This window comes from Paramacrobiotus metropolitanus, unplaced genomic scaffold (genome assembly GCF_019649055.1).
Source record: "Paramacrobiotus metropolitanus isolate TYO unplaced genomic scaffold, Prichtersi_v1.0 Parri_scaffold0000120, whole genome shotgun sequence".
Lineage (NCBI taxonomy): Eukaryota > Metazoa > Tardigrada > Eutardigrada > Parachela > Macrobiotidae > Paramacrobiotus > Paramacrobiotus metropolitanus.
The window spans coordinates 85,103-104,402 of record NW_026570340.1 but is presented as its reverse complement, the minus strand read 5'-3'; the positions used below and the strand labels follow the sequence as shown (position 1 = coordinate 104,402).

The 19,300-nt window shown below is 46.6% G+C and overlaps 4 protein-coding genes across 6 annotated transcripts; 1 reads left to right on the top strand and 3 right to left on the bottom strand.

Annotated features, from left to right (window-relative positions):
- Nucleotides 1-1,297: 1,297 nt before the first annotated feature.
- Nucleotides 1,298-4,307, bottom strand: LOC129598358 (uncharacterized). The gene is made up of 3 exons (XM_055496226.1): nucleotides 4,165-4,307; nucleotides 2,388-2,572; nucleotides 1,298-2,204 (listed from the first exon to the last, which is right to left on the bottom strand). The coding sequence occupies exons 1-3, from the start codon at nucleotides 4,265-4,267 to the stop codon at nucleotides 1,536-1,538; spliced, it is 957 nt and encodes a 318-aa protein (XP_055352201.1). The 5' UTR covers nucleotides 4,268-4,307; the 3' UTR covers nucleotides 1,298-1,535.
- Nucleotides 4,308-4,375: 68 nt separating this feature from the next.
- Nucleotides 4,376-6,327, bottom strand: LOC129598359 (uncharacterized). Its single transcript, XM_055496227.1, has 3 exons — nucleotides 5,936-6,327; nucleotides 5,677-5,864; nucleotides 4,376-5,407 (listed from the first exon to the last, which is right to left on the bottom strand). The coding sequence occupies exons 1-3, from the start codon at nucleotides 6,045-6,047 to the stop codon at nucleotides 4,994-4,996; spliced, it is 714 nt and encodes a 237-aa protein (XP_055352202.1). The 5' UTR covers nucleotides 6,048-6,327; the 3' UTR covers nucleotides 4,376-4,993.
- Nucleotides 6,328-6,550: 223 nt separating this feature from the next.
- Nucleotides 6,551-9,176, top strand: LOC129598363 (neuronal acetylcholine receptor subunit beta-4-like). 2 transcript variants are annotated; one of them, XM_055496233.1, is made up of 5 exons: nucleotides 6,551-6,863; nucleotides 6,933-7,087; nucleotides 8,332-8,492; nucleotides 8,575-8,688; nucleotides 8,766-9,176. In XM_055496233.1, the coding sequence occupies exons 1-5, from the start codon at nucleotides 6,654-6,656 to the stop codon at nucleotides 8,966-8,968; spliced, it is 843 nt and encodes a 280-aa protein (XP_055352208.1). In that variant the 5' UTR covers nucleotides 6,551-6,653; the 3' UTR covers nucleotides 8,969-9,176. The 2 variants fall into 2 exon arrangements, with proteins under 2 accessions (XP_055352208.1, XP_055352209.1); XM_055496234.1 differs by lacking the exon at nucleotides 8,575-8,688.
- A 7,149-nt stretch (nucleotides 9,177-16,325) lies between these two features.
- Nucleotides 16,326-17,856, bottom strand: LOC129598372 (acetylcholine receptor subunit alpha-type acr-16-like). Of its 2 annotated transcripts, none has more exons than XM_055496243.1 (4): nucleotides 17,574-17,856; nucleotides 16,891-17,326; nucleotides 16,759-16,823; nucleotides 16,326-16,698 (listed from the first exon to the last, which is right to left on the bottom strand). In XM_055496243.1, the coding sequence occupies exons 1-4, from the start codon at nucleotides 17,784-17,786 to the stop codon at nucleotides 16,474-16,476; spliced, it is 939 nt and encodes a 312-aa protein (XP_055352218.1). In that variant the 5' UTR covers nucleotides 17,787-17,856; the 3' UTR covers nucleotides 16,326-16,473. The 2 variants fall into 2 exon arrangements, with proteins under 2 accessions (XP_055352218.1, XP_055352219.1); XM_055496244.1 differs by having other exon boundaries at nucleotides 16,326-16,679.
- Nucleotides 17,857-19,300: the final 1,444 nt, after the last annotated feature.

Sequence of the window (19,300 nt, the reverse complement as noted above, 5' to 3'; positions counted from 1 at the left end):
TGAAATTTACTTATAAGCCCTGAGTCGCAGAGACGTAGTATATCGAACGTTTCACTGACCATGGTGTGTGGGCTTCCCAATTACGGGCACGCATTAGTGCCTGGTATTAGCATTAGGATGGCCTTGTAATTGACGTATAACGCCAAAAATGGGAGACGGTAGAAGATAAATAAAATTGGCCCGGTAACCGGCAACCTCAACTTACATGTGTTTCGAATCTCGATAACTACACGGTCAAATCTTTTGAAACTGGAGACTTAGACGTTATTTCATGCGCTGGGTTCAAATCTGAAAACGGTTTTCAAAAAAAATTTAACCGTGAAATTTCTTTCTACTATAAACGCTCGTGCACTGAAGGGACACGCCCTTGTGTGCTGGTACGTATTTCGCTGTTACAAAGTACCTAGAACGTACATCTGCGCAATGCGCCGCCATTGCCAAATCATTGCCGAACACTGGCTTAAGGATCAAGTAGACTTAATTCTAGACGCGACGTCTTACTCTGGAGAAGAAATGCGAGAAGAATTGCCACTTACTGGCTAGCTACTAGCGTAGAGTACTACATAGTGTATGCTGCAAAGTCCATCGTTATGACATGAAAATGCGTAATTTATTGTGGCATACTTCCAGACTTCCAGTATTCAGAATAATGTGCTACATATTACACATTGCCGTAGCAGTGATTGTCAGTGTCGTAATACAGTACGTAATTATTGTTAAAAAATTATTATTCAGTGATCCGCTGCACAGGAAAATAATCATTAAACATCCGTCCTACTCGTGCAGCGGACAGACTTGACACAGGTATGATCAGCTCATTTCGAATTATTCTGGTAAAGAGATTTCGATATCTACGGATCCCGTGATTCACTGCTCAAGCATTTGCCGCATCCGACCACCAAGTGCCGTGAGCCGGCCGTTGCTAGCGAGCGCGACGTCCCTGCCGAAAGGGCCGCACGCCGCTGTTGCCGTGTCCTTTCCGGCCCGCCTACACGCGCACCACCGTCATCCATTCCGCTTAATGCGGCCCGCCACACAGGCCGAGGATTTTTTACTGCCATGAAAAATTCTCCATGCGTCGCAGGCCGGCACCAGCCGTAGTGTGGTGCTGTACGCAGCATGTAGCCGGACATCACAGCATCTGCCTTAACATTATAATGACGTTCTGTTTTGGTACTAAGTTTGTACTTGTACTACGATACTTATTAAAGGTTAACCCTTAACATTAGTTGTTTGATGCGTCGCATCACGATCGACATCAAGAACAAACGTCCTGCATGGTAGCGGTAAGATTTAATTACGAGTGTTAGTGATACTTGAACTTGAGTACTCGTATTCGTAAAGATTAAAATTATTTAGGCAGTGGGTACTGACGGTTGACTGACGGCAGTTGCTTAAATGCCACCGCAGACAAATACCACTGCATCAAACATCTAACATTATGGTATCTATTCCAAAGTAGAAAACGAGATAGTACCGATCCACAGCATTCAAAATCTATGTTTGTACACTCATTTGCCGCACCGCTGACCCGCTTAAACGACGTGCAGATGGGCCTCCTGCATGATCCATTCATCCTGACGGTCGTCGATGCGGAACCAGCACTCGTACACACCGGCGTGCTCCCAGGTGACGCTGGCGATCTTCATGGTGGTGTTGCACACACAGGGCGGCCGCACGCCCACCTCAAAGAATCCATCGAAGCCCCACCACGCCACGGCCGCGTCGGCCACCGCCGGGATGGCGTCGGCCATCAGCAGGAAGTGTCCCTTGCGCCACAGGAAGCGGCGGATCAGCGCTTCCGGGAGGAAGTTGAAGCGGACGGGGCACACCATCTCCGCGGGGTCGCCGAGGCGGACGGTGACGTTCTGCATGGGCGGGTCGAAGACCTCGTGGCGGAGGAGCGTGGCGATGACCCCGTAGCGCTGCGTCACCACCAGCTGGCGGCCGTTGGAGTGCAGGCACTCGTACAGACCGCTGGCGAAGGCCGTGAAGTTGTGCAGCGTGATGGCGAACGCACCAGTGGCCGGATCGTACTCGGAGACGGACCAGGAGCGCCGCACGAAGCCCCGGCTACTGATTTCCGGTGTGCAGTTGCAGCAGTGATTCGTTTCCCCGGATGATTTTTCCCGGGTGTTGCCCTTTGTGATGGCGAACTGCTTTCCGTTGTACATGAATGCCGGCGGAATGGACACGTGGGACACCTGTGTGTAATGCCTGAGGTCATTCACGAATATGCCTGTTTAAGGTCGCTGTCATATAGAGAATGTATAATGTATTCCGTATCTCACTCGTGTCGTGTGTGTGCATCTACATAGCCTCTTGTGTTATTTCCCTAAATAACCTCACCTCTAGGCTCTACTCGTATATAAACGCGGATGCTGTACCTTCATGTTGTTAGTGTTGTTGCAAGGAATGACCAGTGCGCCGCCTTCGGGCGCTCGCATGATCGCCGTGTTGGGCGGCCATTCCCATGTCGGGAATCGCGGGGTTGGAGGCGGCCGCCCATACCCGCGCAAAAACATGGTGCCGCTTCCGTTGGATTGTTTCGCTTCGTTCAGGATCTGGTTCACTGTGCAAAAAATAATATGTTTAAATGAAATGAAAAGTAAACGCATCAGGTGGCAGCGCTCAATATACTGATATTCGTCCAACAGGTTGCTTAGCAACCGTTGCTAGCTTGCTACAGTTTATTGCTCAAGGTTTAAGCCACATAAAGGTCGCGGCGGCGTTGTGCCGCGGTGAGCGGCACGTCAGTTCGCCGACCGACAATCGTTGACCGATGTTTTCTCGAAACATTTTTCTTGACCGACAAGTTGCTTTTCGGTGCGATACGTTGATTTTTGAGTTTTCATAACTTTTTTGTCGTTTTTTCTTAGGTTTTCTTTGGCTTCTTAAGTTTCTTGGGTTTCTCCAGCCAGCAAAGTGTCGTCAGCAAGTTGTCGGTGTTCACAAAAAGTCGTTCAGCGATTTGTCGTTTCGACAAACTGTTGGGTCATCGTTTCGTCGGTCGGCAAAAAACTGCCAGCAAGTTGTCGGTCAGCCGGATAGTGGTCAACGAGTTGTCGGTGTGCCGCTGCGGTGATGTGTACAGGGGTGCTACGCCATGTTCGGGCACTTTTTTCCGAATCCTGTCACGGGTCTGAGGTCACCCATCACAAATGACTTAATCATTACATTTTATAGTATTGCCGTATGTGTCTACCCTCTTTGGACTATCGTTCCTTACGCTGAGAGCGTGTTTCGAATTGCAGTGTATGCGAAACTAGAGCAGACCAGTTTCAAACCCATGTACCGTGGGAGCCTTCCTCCGAATTATAATTCGCTTAAAAATTCCATTGACGTATTTATCCAAACTAAATAAGTCTGACGTGTTCGCTATTTAAGGCTCTTGCGTACTGTATCTCAGATCGTTCGATAACAACCAAACCTACGTGACCTTTGAGATGTAACTTTGGGCATAGTTAAAGTGGAGAATTGACCCTTTGTACATACACGCTTGCCAGTTTAAACGCTTCTGTCCACTATCAGAGGCTGCCATAAAGACGGCTGTCCGTGGGTATCTCAGCGAAGGGAGGGCGGCCAGATGAAGTCTGAAAGAATTTCCTGTTGAGGAAATTCTGAAAAATGGCGACGGAGCGGAATCGAACCGCTGGCTACCGAGTGTGTGATCCACGTAGCACAGCCACTGTGCCATCGCCGTTGTTGGCTGAGATCAAGATTTTTGTGCTTGAGCTTGAGACAACCAGGTAGGCGGCGGATGGGGCGGCTGTCCTGAGGGCAGAGCCTTCTACTCTGACACCACCCAATAAGCCATGCAGAGAGAAACTGGTTTAAGAAACTCAAACGGCAACCATCAAAAATTCCGTGCAAAAATATCGTTTGGCGAGTTTTTTATAAAGGCTGTTATAATCGTCCGGCATCCCTCAAACGCCCACTGCCCCTCCCCGTTACTAAGCGCACAACGCGTTCTTGACAGCCTCAACGGATCCGATTTTAGTATTATTAAATTTGCCATAAAAAGTTGCACTGAAAAAGGGTTGCACTATTTGTACTTAGTACAAATAAAGCCGTCACTTTACGTACAACATCGTTACTGTACTCCATATTCCGTCACAGGGGAGTCTACACAGTTCGTCCTGAGTACACCGCACCGTTTCTTACATCTATCCACGCTGAGGCCTTTTTGGCTTGGACATTCGAGGCTTCCAGGTAGCCCGACGAATAGCAGCAGAACCGCGGCAGCAGCCCCGACAAAACAATCCATTATGACCGATTTTCCAGGTATAAAAGAGCAAACATGTGACGGCTTGTACTTAAGCATATGACCTTTCTCGTGCTTAGCAACTGGTATGAATGTTTACCTTCTTGATAAACAGATCAGTAAGTTCTCTGGAAGCGCGCTCAGTAAATAAATATACATAAGTATTTCTCAATACCTAACAAGAAAACAACGAAACACTGGGAAGCCACTTAAGCTACTGTATGTAGAAGAAATGAAAAGAACTCTTCTTAGCTATTTCGAACAACCAACAGTTTTGGAAACAGAAGCCGCATTACCGCGCTAAAATTAATAAATAAATAAAGAATAAAGAGAGTAAAGCCAAATCATCCAAAGAATATTGACCAATCCCATAAGCCATGAGCTGACTGGTCAACGATATGTACAGGCAGAGCCGCAGAGGCGATGCTGAGCAGCCTGCATTTTGAAAACCGTTGGCGCACCGCTGACCCGCTTAAACGACGTGCAGATGGGCCTCCTGCATGATCCATTCATCCAGGCGGTCGTCGATGCGGAACCAGCACTCGTACACACCGGCGTGCTCCCAGGTGACGCTGTTGATCTTCATGGTGGCGCTGCACACACAGGGCGGCCGCACGCCCACCTCAAAGTGCCCGTTGAAGCCCCGCCATGCTTCGGCCTCGTCGGCTACCTCCGGAATGGATGCGGGCATCAGCAGGAAGTGTCCCTTGCGCCACAGGAAGCGGCGGATCAGCGCTTCCGGTTGAAGTTGAAGCGGACGGGACAGACCATCTCCGCGGGGTCGCCGAGGCGGACGGTGACGTTCTGCATGGGCGGGTCGAAGACCTCGTGGCGGAGGAGCGTGGCGATGACCCCGTAGCGCTGCGTCACCACCAGCTGGCGGCCGTTGGAGTGCAGGCACTCGTACAGACCGCTGGCGAAGGCCGTGAAGTTGTGCAGCGTGATGGCGAACGCACCAGTGGCCGGATCGTACTCGGAGACGGACCAGGAGCGCCGCACGAAGCCCCGGCTGCTGGCTTCCGGTGTGCAGTTGCAGCAGGAATGCTTCCCCGCGGCATACCCGTCTCCGACGGTATCGTTCTCGTTGACGGGATACAGCTTCCCGTTGTACGTGTATGCTGGCGGAATCGACACGTGGGACACCTGTGTGTAATACCTAAGGTCACGCACGAATAGGCCTGTTTAAGGTCGCTGTCATATGGAGAAGGTATTTCCGTATTACATCCGTGTCATGTCTGTACATCTGCATATAACATAGGCTCTTGTGTTCGACCAGACTTGAAGTCCCTTTGGGCTTGTCTGCTCTTGTGCCGTAATAATAATTTTCCGACACACCTTTACCTCTTCTACTCGTATATAAACGCTACTGCTCCTCTCACGAGATATTCATATATCTATCATAAATGCGGTACCTGCTGTAAATTGTTCGTGTTGTTGCAGGGAATGACCAGTTCTCCCCTTTCGGGCGCTCGAATGATCTCCGTGTTGGGCGGCCATTCCGCCGTCGGGAACCTCGGGGTCGAGGGCGGCCGCCCATACCCGCGCAAAAACATGCTGCCGTTTCCGTTGGATTTTTTGGCTTCGTTCAGGATCTGGTTCACTGCCCAAAAAATAATATGGTGACACGGGAGACTAGGCAATTCGTGCTGAGAAAACTGCACCGTGGCTTACATCTGTCCACCGACTCCACGCTACGTCCCTTTTGGCTTGGACATCCGCGGCTTGCAGGTAGCGCGACCAACAACAGCACAACCGCGGCACCAGCGCCGAGAAAGCGGTCCATTATGCCCGCTTGTCCAGGGATACAAGAGCAAACAGGAAAAACAAATGAAACATTGGTAGACGACAGGATCCAGATGAGCTAATTAGTTATAAGGGCGCAGTAATGGACTAGCAACGACCCCAGCGCGCGCCGCGCTACCCATCAACGGTTGATTATACATCATTACAGTATACAGTATTACCCTTACGGTAAGTACAGTCCATTTCCTAATTTTTTAGTTCAAACTTTTTGCAGTCAGTGTTGGTTGTATGCGCACTGTGCTGACACGAATTACTTACTGCGATCGCTTCATAAATTCCTTCGAGTTAAACTGATCAATATCATGTACGCTTGATTGTGAATTGCGATAAAGAGCGACATAGATACAGTATAGTCGCTAATAAGACGACACTGCACCAGTTCGTGAGGTACAGTATTGTCATACTGGACGTACGAGTGCGGACGCATCAAAACAAAAAATGCAGAAAATTGTAATGTACCCTGCAGTTGTACACACATTACAGTTGTAGCATGCTCAGCACAAAACTGGATTAACTGTGGCGATTGTCGTTGCTGTTGTTGTTGACTGTCGATTTTCCTGATACGATAATAAATTTGCACTGTACAATGTATGTCAATAGCGTGATAATATTTCTGTGCTGCAGTGCCGGACTAATTGGTCGTAATAACATTATCGCGGCCAGCTCGGTGAAGACGTCGGCCTTGGTCCGCCAGCTCCTCGCCGCGGACGACGTCCACGTGCCGCCCAACGCCGACCAAGCCGGTCAGCCGGTGAACGTCAGCCTCAGCCTGACCGCCACGGGCGTGCAGCATGATGTACGTACAGTCACATACAGTAATTTTACTGTGAATTGTAAAACAGTTCACAGTTTCTATCGGCTTTAGCGCCCGGACAGCGATTTGGTTACGCTGCTGGGATTTCTCAACCTGGAGTGGACGAACAGCCGGCTGACGTGGGACCCGCTGCAGCACCACAATATCACTCTGGTACACCTTCCGGCCGATCGCGTCTGGCTGCCCGACATGACGCTGTATAACAGGTTAGTCCATATTGGCGGACGGGCGTTCGTCTTCTTCACACGAATGATGCGATCTACGCCAGCACAGGGCGCATATACATATATATATGTTCTTATATATACGTTATATTTATATATACATAGAACGTATAGGTATATAAGAACATATATATATATATATATATATATATATATATATATATATATATATATATATATATATATATATATATATATATATATATATATATATATATATATATATTTATATGTATATATAGAACGTATAGGTATATAAGAACATAGTGTTGTTGACCTACTGTGAATGTATGACGCTGTTAAGAACATAGTGTATGTAGTGTTGTTGACCTACTGTGAATGTATGACGCTGTTAAGAACATATATATATATATATATATAGGGGGAAATCGATTGCCTATTATACACCTTCCCTGTACTGCTCCAGTCATCCGTATGGATTTTCACGTCAGGGGGGAACAGGGGTTTTTAAAAGCGCTACATTTATACCTGGACATTGATTGCTACAAATTCGCTTTATCAAGCGTATCTCGGTATGAGTATGAGTGATTACCTTCAAACTGCCTTGTATTCGTGGGAAATTTTTTTTCTGTTTTTTTACATGAAGATTTCATAAAGACCTCAAAGCTAAGGGTTACAGAAAAACTAATTTTAAAAACTTCCGGCGCGTGACGCAGGTGGAACCGCCCGGTGTGGCACCGTGATCTGGCTTGCATTTTGAGAGTTTTCGAAATCGTCCATCCTTTTGATTTTCGATTTTGGGGCGAAAAAGACGCTTCTTCTGCGCAACTTCGGTTGCAAAGTGAAGAATAAATTAAGGGAATCATTCTACGTGGTAAATGTGCTGTTCTGAACTAGATTTGTGCACACTCCCACGATTCTGCTTGCGCGATGCACAACAAAATGCAAATTCTACTGTCACTGCAATGACTGCAGCACTTTGATTATCACTACGTCTCACATGGTACTTACATGTACCTGCGTAAATGTGCAGGTATAAATGCAGCGCTTTAAAAAACCCTGTTCAGCCATAACGTGGCAAGCCATACGGGTGACTGGAGCAGTACAGGGAAGGTGTATAATATGCAATCGATTTCCCCCTATATATATATATATATATATATATATATATATGTTCTTGTGTATATGTATGTTCTTATGTATATACTATATATGTTCTCCTCTTTCTTGGAATATATGTTGGTACATTGATTGCTCCTTGCCAGCTACAACGCCTGCAAGCGAGTCTTCCCGGAAGAACGGGAGCTGCTCGGGGTGCGTCCCGATGGCACGGTCTCCTGGTCACCCTACGTGTCCTTCCCGCTGACCTGTAGTCGTACGCAGAACGCAGCCGGCGAGGCCGAAGTACACTGCGCTGTTAAATTAGGTATACGTACTTGCGTTGACGAAGAAATTTTGCCCATTTGTGGAGAATAAAATATAGAATAACGATTTCTTTTTTAATACAGCTTCCTGGCTTTATGATAGTTCGGTGATTGACGTTATCGTTGTGCCGTCCAGCAGTGTAATCGGCACAACCGGTAGTGTACATATGTTTCTGCAGAACGAAGCTGCATTAAACAGTACGTACTGTTTGTTCAATCTCAACGCATGGAACGTAAACGGTGTATACTCGTATTGATTAATCTGTACATTGCAGCCTATTCGTATGCATACCGACTCGGCTCCCGCTACCACATAACCGGCAGCACGGTAGTCCGCAGAGTTCTATACTACCCCAGCGGCCCCGAAGCCTACCCGTACATTGAGATGACCTTTACCGCTACAAGAGCAGCAGCCTCACAGCTACGCCTCGCTTGGGTTGCGTTCATCCTCAGTTTTCCGCTAACAATAATGCGCTAATGCGGCTGACTTGCGCACAACTAATTCGCCATGCCAGTTGCGTTCTGCTGATAATAAACTTGAATTGTATCTGTAGAAAATACCTTCTGCCTATTTATCGGAAGCTGCCCATTCTGTTATTTTCTAAACGTGATTTTGGTTCTTGTTCTTCTTCCGTCCGTACGAAACGTTCTAATAAATTAGGCTCGCGATCTAGCCGCACAGTGAACTGGTATTTCTCGATTCCTTTTAATCGTAATCATAGCTGCTACGTGACCTCGCATCCTTTTCCAACCTGAACAGTCGTCTGCTTTCGGGGAGCGCTGTATAAGCAGTTCCAGATGAAGTGATTTAAGAGCATCGTTTTTATTATTAATGCCGCTTGCATCTTTACATGCTACTAGCTAAGCTGAAAGAAATTAAACTGCAAATAACATCTCGTGCCGCTGTCGTTAAAGAAATCGTCAGAAAGGTTGCATCCAAGATTTTGCGGTAATACTCGTACGAGCGATAATAAACCAGCTTCCATCGTTACACGATAAAAAACAATGATGCCAGTGCTTCTACTTATATATGTTCACCTAGTTCTTATTTCGGCAGGAGACAGTACAAAGAGCAGTACGCTTGCGCACATAAAGACTAATCAAAATGATCAAATTTTAAACTTTAAACATTATATATGCTGAATACTAAGTGCAGTACCGTATAAAATGTAAAGAAGATCCGTTCGCAGTGCGCCTTTCGATGCATTTGTTTGCGTTGAAATTTTCTGGGATGTTTTTTGATGGACTACTCCCGATGGACTTTCATGTGGCTGAACAGTGCCAAAAACGTGTTGGGGAGAAAGTTTTCATGCGTCTGTCTACCCGTATACTCGAACTACACTTAAGGGAAGTGGCGCGGTACATGGTACCAAATTTGTTTGTGCGCGCAACATCCGGTTCGGGAGATATGGCTGTAAAAAAATTTCAAAAAGTTTAAATACATTCAGATGTACCAAAAGTCTCATAACGGACCGATCTCTCTCTAATTCCGCATGGAAATGCACACATCCATGAAGATCGTTTTTACACCTATCCAGACTTCCATAATTTTTTTTAAAATTTGGCTACAGAAAAAGAAGAGAAAAAATGGTTTGGAAGTACGCGGAAGTGAAAGATTTCGTGCATGTACACGAATTTGGTACCATGTACCGAGCCACTTCCCTTAATGTACTATGCACACTCATTTTACGGGTTCTGCCCATAGCATGACAGTACTCGTAAGTACTGTTACAAAAAAAGGCACGCCTACTTCCGGTGCTACATCACGATTTGGCAGGCTACCCGGCCACCAGCGCATTGCTGCCTGACTTGTAGGCTGATTGTGAGAGGCTAGCGAGATACGTTGACCATAGAAAGAAGTATATGGTGTTTATTGTACACAAGTCTTTCTTGCCGATTGCATACTTCTGCTGACACACTCTACGAAATTACTGCTGCTTTAAAGCAGGTAAAATTGCTCGGACATCAGCAGAAAGAAGAAATTTATTTCATCGTGCGCAAGGACAACCGCACATCTAACGCAGAAGGCAAGCAAAAGGTCATATTAAGCGAGTGGTCAGGGGAGTGGCAGATCGGCCGCACGGACCGAACGTTCGCGGCGCGCGACGATGCTGTTGCACATGCCGCAACCGCCGCATCGACTCAGCGGCATACAGCCTGACTTCATGCAGAACTGGGCCTCACAACCGTCGCCAGCCACCGAGCCGGAGAAGGCGGCCACGAGCAGGATGGTCAGGAGGAGCAGGGAACGCATGGCGGCGTGCAACGGTCAACAAAGGAATACTACGATATTCGAGGCTGTGCTTAACGGAAAAGAGAACACTGCAGACTGTCTCACAATAATATCGCTTTTTCGCGTCCGCTTATATAGCGAAACTGTTTCCAGTACTGCCATGCTAACCGCTTAATTGTGTTGATCTTGAGTGAAATGGCGGAATGAGACAGGTTTCCGCGGACTGTCTCGTGTGCAGTTAATTGGATTCCAGTCATAACAACCAGCGCGACCAGTCGTCTTACTCGTTGCCAGCTTCGTGAATCATGCATTAACTGATTTGTTTTCGCGTTTATGAGCCGCAGGGTTTATTTTGCACAGCAGAATACATTATTATTTTTTGGACAGGTTGTCGGCAAATTCCATTATCCCGCACAACGGCTTTATTACACATGTAAACACTATGTTATATACCCCTTCTCAAAATGCATAGCTATAAAAATTGAAAGGATTGAAAATCTGGTTTGTAACGAGAAAATTGTCAACAACCGGTAAACCCAGACACCACGACAGAACATAATTGTTATGCCGTAATTGACAACTAAAATTCTTCATGGATCGGCTGTTTTAAACAGTTGCTTTAGATAATTAACTATTCAATAAATAAATATGCCTAGTACATTTATCCACGATATACTTTTATCCACGGTTTATAAATGGTCAATATTTATTCCATACAAATTTCATTAAATAAATTATAGCAAATACGAAAGCCAATCAGACTGAAGGTGATAAAATCATATGAAGACGATAAAAGGCGATTAAGTTAAACGTGATTTTATTGAAGGCGAACGATGCCAGTCTGCTGTCAATGTCGATAACAACACGTTGACACTCTACCGGAAGTTAAAGGTCACGACGATGTGCACTTCTTATTTTGTACGCCATTACTGCTGCCATAAAGAGACCCAAGCTACAGTACCTTATATTTCTTGAATTCTATCACACCAAAGTTATTGTCGGAACCGTCGCTTTTTTTCGTATTTAAGAGTAGCCTGTGCTGCGTAAGTTAAAGCATTATCAGCAGTTATTAGAAAGTGGAATTATACGCGCTGATATCGTACACACATGCACAGACAAATTCAACGAAACCAGCGGGAGTGTTCCCTGGCGAAGACCACCAGCGTGGTCCTCTGGGCAATCCACTCGTGCACGCCCAGGTGTGGCCAGAACAGGCACTGCAGCGATCCTTCGTCGTCCAGCGTGACGGCCCGAAAGTGTAGTCTCGCGTGCCCCAGGTGTCCTGGCCGGTTGGCGAACGCGGCGAAGTCCATTACCACCTCCCGCGGATTTCCTGGAGCGGGCAGCAGGGACTGGTAGGGCTCCTCCCGGGGACCGCTGACGATGCGGCCGCGGTGGACCCACATGAAATGGTTGCTTAAATTCAGGTAAACGCCCTGCGATAGGGGCAGCCGCAGACTGCACTGCACCGTGACCTCCTCGCCCTCCACGGCGGTCACGTAGGAAGCGTTCAGAGCGGCGAAGACCTCGCCGCGCTGCGTGATCAGCGGCAGGCAGCAGGAAGCGCTGCAGGACGACGCGGCGGCTCGAGTGGGCGGGGCTGGTGACGCACTGCACGGATCCGCTGGAGCGCATGCTGACGTTGGGGATCACCAATATAACGGTGTGGTGGGCGTGGCTAAAGCTATACGCCTGTCCCGTTGTGTTCTCCGTCGGCAGCGGCTTTCCGTTTTCGAAAACTCGGTAGTTCTGGTGCGTCCAGGTCATATCTAGTCGAGGTCGTCGGGGACGCTGCAGGTGAACGTCGCGTCCTCCCCGAGTCGCGGTCGGGACACCACGCTGTCCGCCATGCTGCTGCTCAGGCCCCGCCCCGGCAGTACGATGCGGTCGTCCTGCCGGTTGTGCAGCATCGCCTCCGCCAACATGTCGTTCACTACGAGGTGAGCATTTATGCATAAGTTCACTTCTAACGGTAAGTCTGTTCTCTTTGAATCGCATTACCACTTTAGAACGACTTGCAGCGTCTCTAGAGCACGGCTACATTGGTAACGAGATGTGAGGCCAGGCTGTTTTTATCCACTCCACTCGTAGATATGACATATGGCACTCCCGGTGGTCCTAGAATAATCCGTCCCTTGTGGCGCCATATATGGCACCACCAAACGTGTTGACCGACGTTAAGAATCACATGATATATATCATGTGATTCTTAACGTCGGTCAACACGTTTTTCGGTTGTGGGCCTTGTGGCAGCCGGATATTGCAGCGCACCGTGACGTTCGTCCCTTCGCCGGCAGTGGTTCTGGGGTTAGTTAGTTCAGAAAAGACATCACTTAACATTATCCGTGGCCCACGGGTAATGTTAAGAAGTGATGTCTTTTCGGTAATTATTGCTGCCACGGGCCGCTAATTGGCTGTTGTCTGAATAAAGGAAGACTGCACCTGTTTAGTTAACGACATGCTGGACGAGGCATTGTCTGCTCGAACCGACGACACGATAAGCCTGGGTAGGTTGCTTCCGAGCAATACCGTGGCAGGCCAAAATGTATACCAGGTGCACATTGGCAATGTGCACCTGGTATACATTTTGGCCTGCCATTTTGGCCTGTCCTTGCACACTGGAGATATTATGACATTTTCTTGTCCAACACCCCCGAATATGAACTCAGCTGGCGAGATGTCATTTGGCTGCTGGAGCAGCATTTATTGCATAACAACAAGCCTGCGCATATAGGTACTAATAAAAACCTGCAGTTTACAGGTACAGTTGACTTCAGAAATACTTAGTACGGTTACATTTGTGTAGCCACAAAAGCGCGCAATCAGGCACTTGTCTGCGAAGGAACAGACTAATTCCGGTCCGGCCACCGGCCGAGAAGGATTTCTATTGAAATCCATTTATAACGGCTGCGTGCCCTACTTCCCCAGCCGGACAATGGCCATCGGATTCCTACCTGCGCCATGTGGACAATGGTGGTCTTGCTCTTCTTCGAAAGGAGATGGACAGTCGTTAATAATAACATGTTGATTGCTTCGTGTCCTAGTTTTTGTTAATAGTAGGTTATTATATAAAGCCATCTCGCCGGACTTACACTAATCACTTTTGCTTTCACAAATTTTCTCCCTCCCGCCGCTCCTCTTCTTCTTATGTAGGGGGCTCACTGCGTTGAGCTTTCCTTTGTTTTGTGTTTGGTTTTGTTTTGCTGTTTTTGTTGGCTTAAAACCGCACTGTGTTGTTGTATGTCGGTCAGAGCTACTGTCTTGGTGTTCGCTACGCCCAAAAGGAAGTAAATATTCTGAGCCGACAATATCCCGCGATGCACACTCGTACACTCACTGAACACGCAGTACCGTTATTGCTGGTATTGGCACGCACTTATCACATGGCCGAACGAGAACTCGCCTAGCTACCGGCTACCGGGTAGGTGCCTGTTTTATTGGCTGTGTGTTGTCAGCTGCGTGAACGCCGGCCAAAGGCCGCGTTACAGAAATAAATGTCTGGCCCTTTTCCAAGAATTTTACCCGCCGCTGTTAATTAAAACAGGCTTTATATCCTTCCAAGTTCATTTACAAGGGTACAGTGATTTACTGGACACTTTATCTCTGGTCACAATCCATTGGCAATATGTGTCAGCACTTCCGTCGGTGCAAAGACCGTCCTAGCGCAGCACAACAAAATTCCCAGAGTGCCGCGAAGCTCGATCCAGTTAGCGGCTTAATAGTGAAATATACGTGTTTTGTGGAAAACGGTTACCTTTATGCCACATACTCGTACACAAGGATTTATGTTTCTGCGGGCATGGATTTTTTTTAATTCTATCCACTTTGCTTGCTAATTTATTATATTTATTAAATTTATGGAAAATTTCGTTTTAATCGTCGTGCATCGATCTGCATAGTCTTACAGTACATGGGTTTGTCAAGTGGTTATATGAATACTAAACATCTCTTGCAGGTGTTCGGCCTCTCTTCGTTGTCCCGGGTGATCTCAGCTCCTGATAAACCGATTTTCATGCTTTAAAATATTCTAGAATCCTTTCAGGGCGGTGGATGTTGTGAGACTGACGACCTTTTGCTGTTTTAAGAATTCTCAGGCCGGTGGTCACTCAAAAGCTTGTTACCATGGATGCCGCCATAGGGCTAACATGAGCTGGTCTGTTACCACGGGCACGTTAAACAACACTTGTACAAGAAACAGTTTGGCTTCGCTTCTGTGTTTCTTGTGATTAACCGACGGAAACCAAAAAGCACATTACCGTTTTCTAGTATTTTACTTGATCACTGTCGCACCTTGCGGCCCAATGCACTGAGCTGTATCAACAGTTCGGTCAATCTTTCACATAATTGTAGCAGCCCCGTTCACTAAACAGTAATACTACGACGTAATTCTACGACTTCGAGTAACAAAAAATCCTAACTCACTTATTTACAGTACCTAGTCGTAAGCCAATATTCATCCGTGCTCATCTTGTACATGTACATGTTATGATAGATTACAGTACAGATACTAAGATCGACTGACAAAATAATGTCAAATGTAGAGACAAACTCGCACTGTACAGCGCAAAAAAACGGCGTGGTTGTTGATTGCCCACTAAAACTGATAATTTTTTTAACGGCCGGCGGCCGTACGGTGTGGTGGAGGTGCGCTACGAATCGTTCCAGTGCGCACGACAGACGAAGTCACCAAAGAAGATTACAGTAGAAATTCGGTTGGACTTACTGAATTTGAATGTGACCCGTTTGGAAAGCGGTACATGGTGCAAAGTTCGCTTGGTGCACGAGAACTTTTTCCCCAACCTTGGTTTTGCATCGTTTTCGACATTCTACGTTATTGTACAGCTCAACGATTCGTATACTCCCAACATCCGGTTCCGGAGTTGTCGGTAAAACAGGGTTTCCAAATTTTCAACGCAAACAAAATACCAAATTCTCTTGACGAACCAACTTTCTTTTAATCTGTATACTTCGTTTTGTCTCATATTTCGGTCACTTTAAGGATACGGTTTCATACAGTATTTCGGACACCGGTCGCTTACACCATCCCCATGTGGCGCGCTACATGAATAGCTGCTGATCGCAGAAAAATTAATTTCTTTCCGATTTGTTTTTCACCTGTCTGTAATCGTTAAAACAAGAACGGAACACTGCAATTTAAAATTTCTTAAATTTACTAACGTGGAAAAGCGGTTCTTTTACATTGCACTCGGTCCAATTCCTGTTCGTCCTTTAGTTCTTTATGGAAATTTTCTCTTGATTAAACTTCGAAATTCATGATCGAAGTTTTTACTGTGAAAACCAATCATTTCTGGCATTTCTTGTTGGCCCGGAAATTTAAAACCAGGTGACCGAAATATGGAAACATGTACTTAAAGTGACCGAAATATGAGACAAAACGAAGTGTTTTTTTTTGTTCTACATACTGGCATTACTGTCATTATATCGCAAAATTTTGCATAAAGTTTTCTGTTGGTTTTCCTACGATAGCGGTACTGGCTATCGGCTTTTAAATCTCATGCAGCGCATTGCAACATTTTGTGCAGATCTGGTAGCACCTTCGATCATGTACTCTGTATTGTACAATATAATTACACCAGCGTCATTAATATTATTATACATATATAGATATAATACAGTATATCCATTATTATTATTATATGTAGCATAATAATAATTATTCTGTTCTATATGTAGTAGCTGAACTACAGATAAGTAATGTGCATACTTCTATATATACAACCACATTAAGACTAACGTATTATTATTAGCATTGAACTGAGTATAAAAGCAGGCCAAGTGAGTCGCAGTGGCGATGCTGCCGCTCTTTGGGCGGTAAAGGTCATGTCGATGGACGGGTAGGACTCGGGGCAGCAGGCGTAGTAGACGACGTTGCGTTGCACCTTGCTGTCGACGATACGGTAGGTGGAATCACGGGAGGAATACAGATCCCAGTAGTCTGCAATGGTCAAGACACTCTGCTGAACAATGCAGCTATATTCATAATCATAATCGACAGATATATACAGAAACACTACCGGTTCGTTGAAGTATCTCGTCGCTCGCCAGAACTCTACCAGTGACCCGTCATACATCCACGAAGCTACATCAAAACCAGTTAAATTGTTGTTTTTTCTCCACAAACGGCAAATCCGATGACTGCACCGTACCTAGCTTAACAGCACAGTGCACTTCACCGGAGCTGTAATAGTTGCGCGTTTTATTGCAGCTCAACGGGAAGGTCACGCGGGGTACCCCCGTGACACGGCCGTCCAACTGCACCAAGACCAGCTTTCGTTCTTCCGGGAATACCGCTCGACAGCGCGTACCGTAGCTGCTTAATGAATGCACTAGACGCCAAGAAAACAGAGGACAGCGATGTAAACCCGGCGTGGCCGTTGATCGATTGTTCGTATGTACAGACACAGTCCTTCCGCCAACATCGACTAACCCGTTATACAGCGTAATGTCGGGCAGCCAGACGCGGTCGGCCGGGAGGCGTACCGCGGTAATATTGTGGTGCTCCTGAGGTTCCCACGTCAGCCGGCTGTCCCTCCAGTTCAGGTCCAGAAATCCCCGCAGCATTGCCAAATCCAGCTCCGGACTCTATGACCCCACAACAGGTTAGACGGAACAACTTACTAGTACACCTTGCATGAACCGCGAACAAAACGCAAAAAGGCGTATATATACGTTTATTTACCAACAATTCCGAATAAAATCGCAATAAATACAGTACCGCAGTCTAAACTTAATGTACGGACGAGATTTCTTTTTTATGGTTTCGCTCGGCAGTTCTGGTCAGAAATATCCAGCGCAGGCGCAGGTTACTGTATATGTACCTAATACCTACATCGTGTTGTATTGCGGTGACTTGAAGACTGACTTCGACGAGCACCGGCTGACCGGGCTGGTCGGCGTTGGGCGGCACGTGGACGTCTTCAGCAGCGATGAGATGCCGGACCAGGGCCGATGTCTTCGCCGAGCTGGCCGCGATGATAACGTTAGTATGGCCAATTAATCCGGCGCTGCAGCAGAGAAGAATTATCACGCTGTTGATAGACATGGTGCAGGGCCAGTTATCAGCGGAATCAACACTCAACAACAACGTCAACGTTAGCGTATAACGGCCAAGAATTAAGCTAGATAAATTCTCAGCGTTTATACTGCAGAACACAGGAATGGATGTGCCAGCTATCTGGTACAAGATCGACTTCCTTCAGTTTTCTGTACATTTTATCATGATCGGCAAGCAGCGTACGCGCTCGTACATGTAACGTACCTGGCGAATTGGTGCAGTGTGCACCTGGCCTGTCTACTACCGTACTGGGTAGCTGCTGCACGCAGTTCATAATCAAGTCTGCATATATGCAGACTTGATCAATCTTACATAAGATTATGATGTAAGATTGATCGCCTAATGAGGAACCACTGTAATTTTATTGGATACCCCACACTAAAACGTTGCCGACTCGACGTATTTGAAGCCGCCGGATGAGGCATTTTAATTCTGCCAGTAAACGACGTTCCGCATCGGTGTGCTTCCAGACAAATAAAATACCTTATGAACAGCCTGATGATATTCTTTATAACAACATTGGTTTTCGTCTTACATCTTACAATAGCGGAACTGCAGGTAAACCCACTTTTCGTAATAAAGATGAAGCAAGTTTTTGCAAGACAGAAAGCGCATCACGCTGCCACACCGGGCGGCCGTAAATGTTTCCAGAGTCCGAATCCTGTAATTGTCCACTATGTTAAATTTTCAGTTTGAGACTCGGTAGGTTGCCCATATGTCTGATAGCCGAAAGGGCAGTCAGCTTAACGGTCTCGCACCTGCTCCCTACCTACGCTTGCGAAAAATCAGCCTGTGAAGATTCTTGAGACAGGTAGAAAGACTTCCGGTGAAGCATTTCCGGTCGGTTAGCTAGTTCTTGAAAATTGGAGCTACCGGAAGGAAACTCAGTGGTATGCGTGTGTTTTACTGTATATCGTCAGGTTGTTAGTGATGGTCGGTTGCGTACCGTATTTAAAATCTGGTTTGTGCATTTTCGGCAGCCTATAGGCAATAAGTGCACTACAGTCAGTATTGTGGTTTCATAGCGTTAATGCGGTCACGCGTTACGATTTGTCAAGTTATTCTTCTGTTTTACCATATTTAGTGCAGTCACGTGGTGTGAAGGCATATATTGGTTACAATGCTGTAATGCAAGTCATAATTGTACTCCACTACTCGGCACCTGACACGGCAAACAACTGCATTTTCCCGGCGCTGACAAGTGAGAAAAGCCACGTTGTGCTGATGTTTAGGGGAGAGCGGAAATGCTGATTATGCAGCTGACAGTGGTATTCACGGAAGAGCATTTCCGTGTGTGCTCTGACAAGAATGTTGAGTGCACGCTGCTACAAAGAAATCCGATACCGGCATAACATGACATGCTACTCAAGCGATAAGTACATTCTACTAAACCTACGTGACAAAACGACACCGAACGCGGAAAGCCGGGATGGAACGACTACGGGCTGTCCCTTGTCCAATGAAAGATGAATTATTGTAATGCCGCTCGCGGGCCCGTGGCT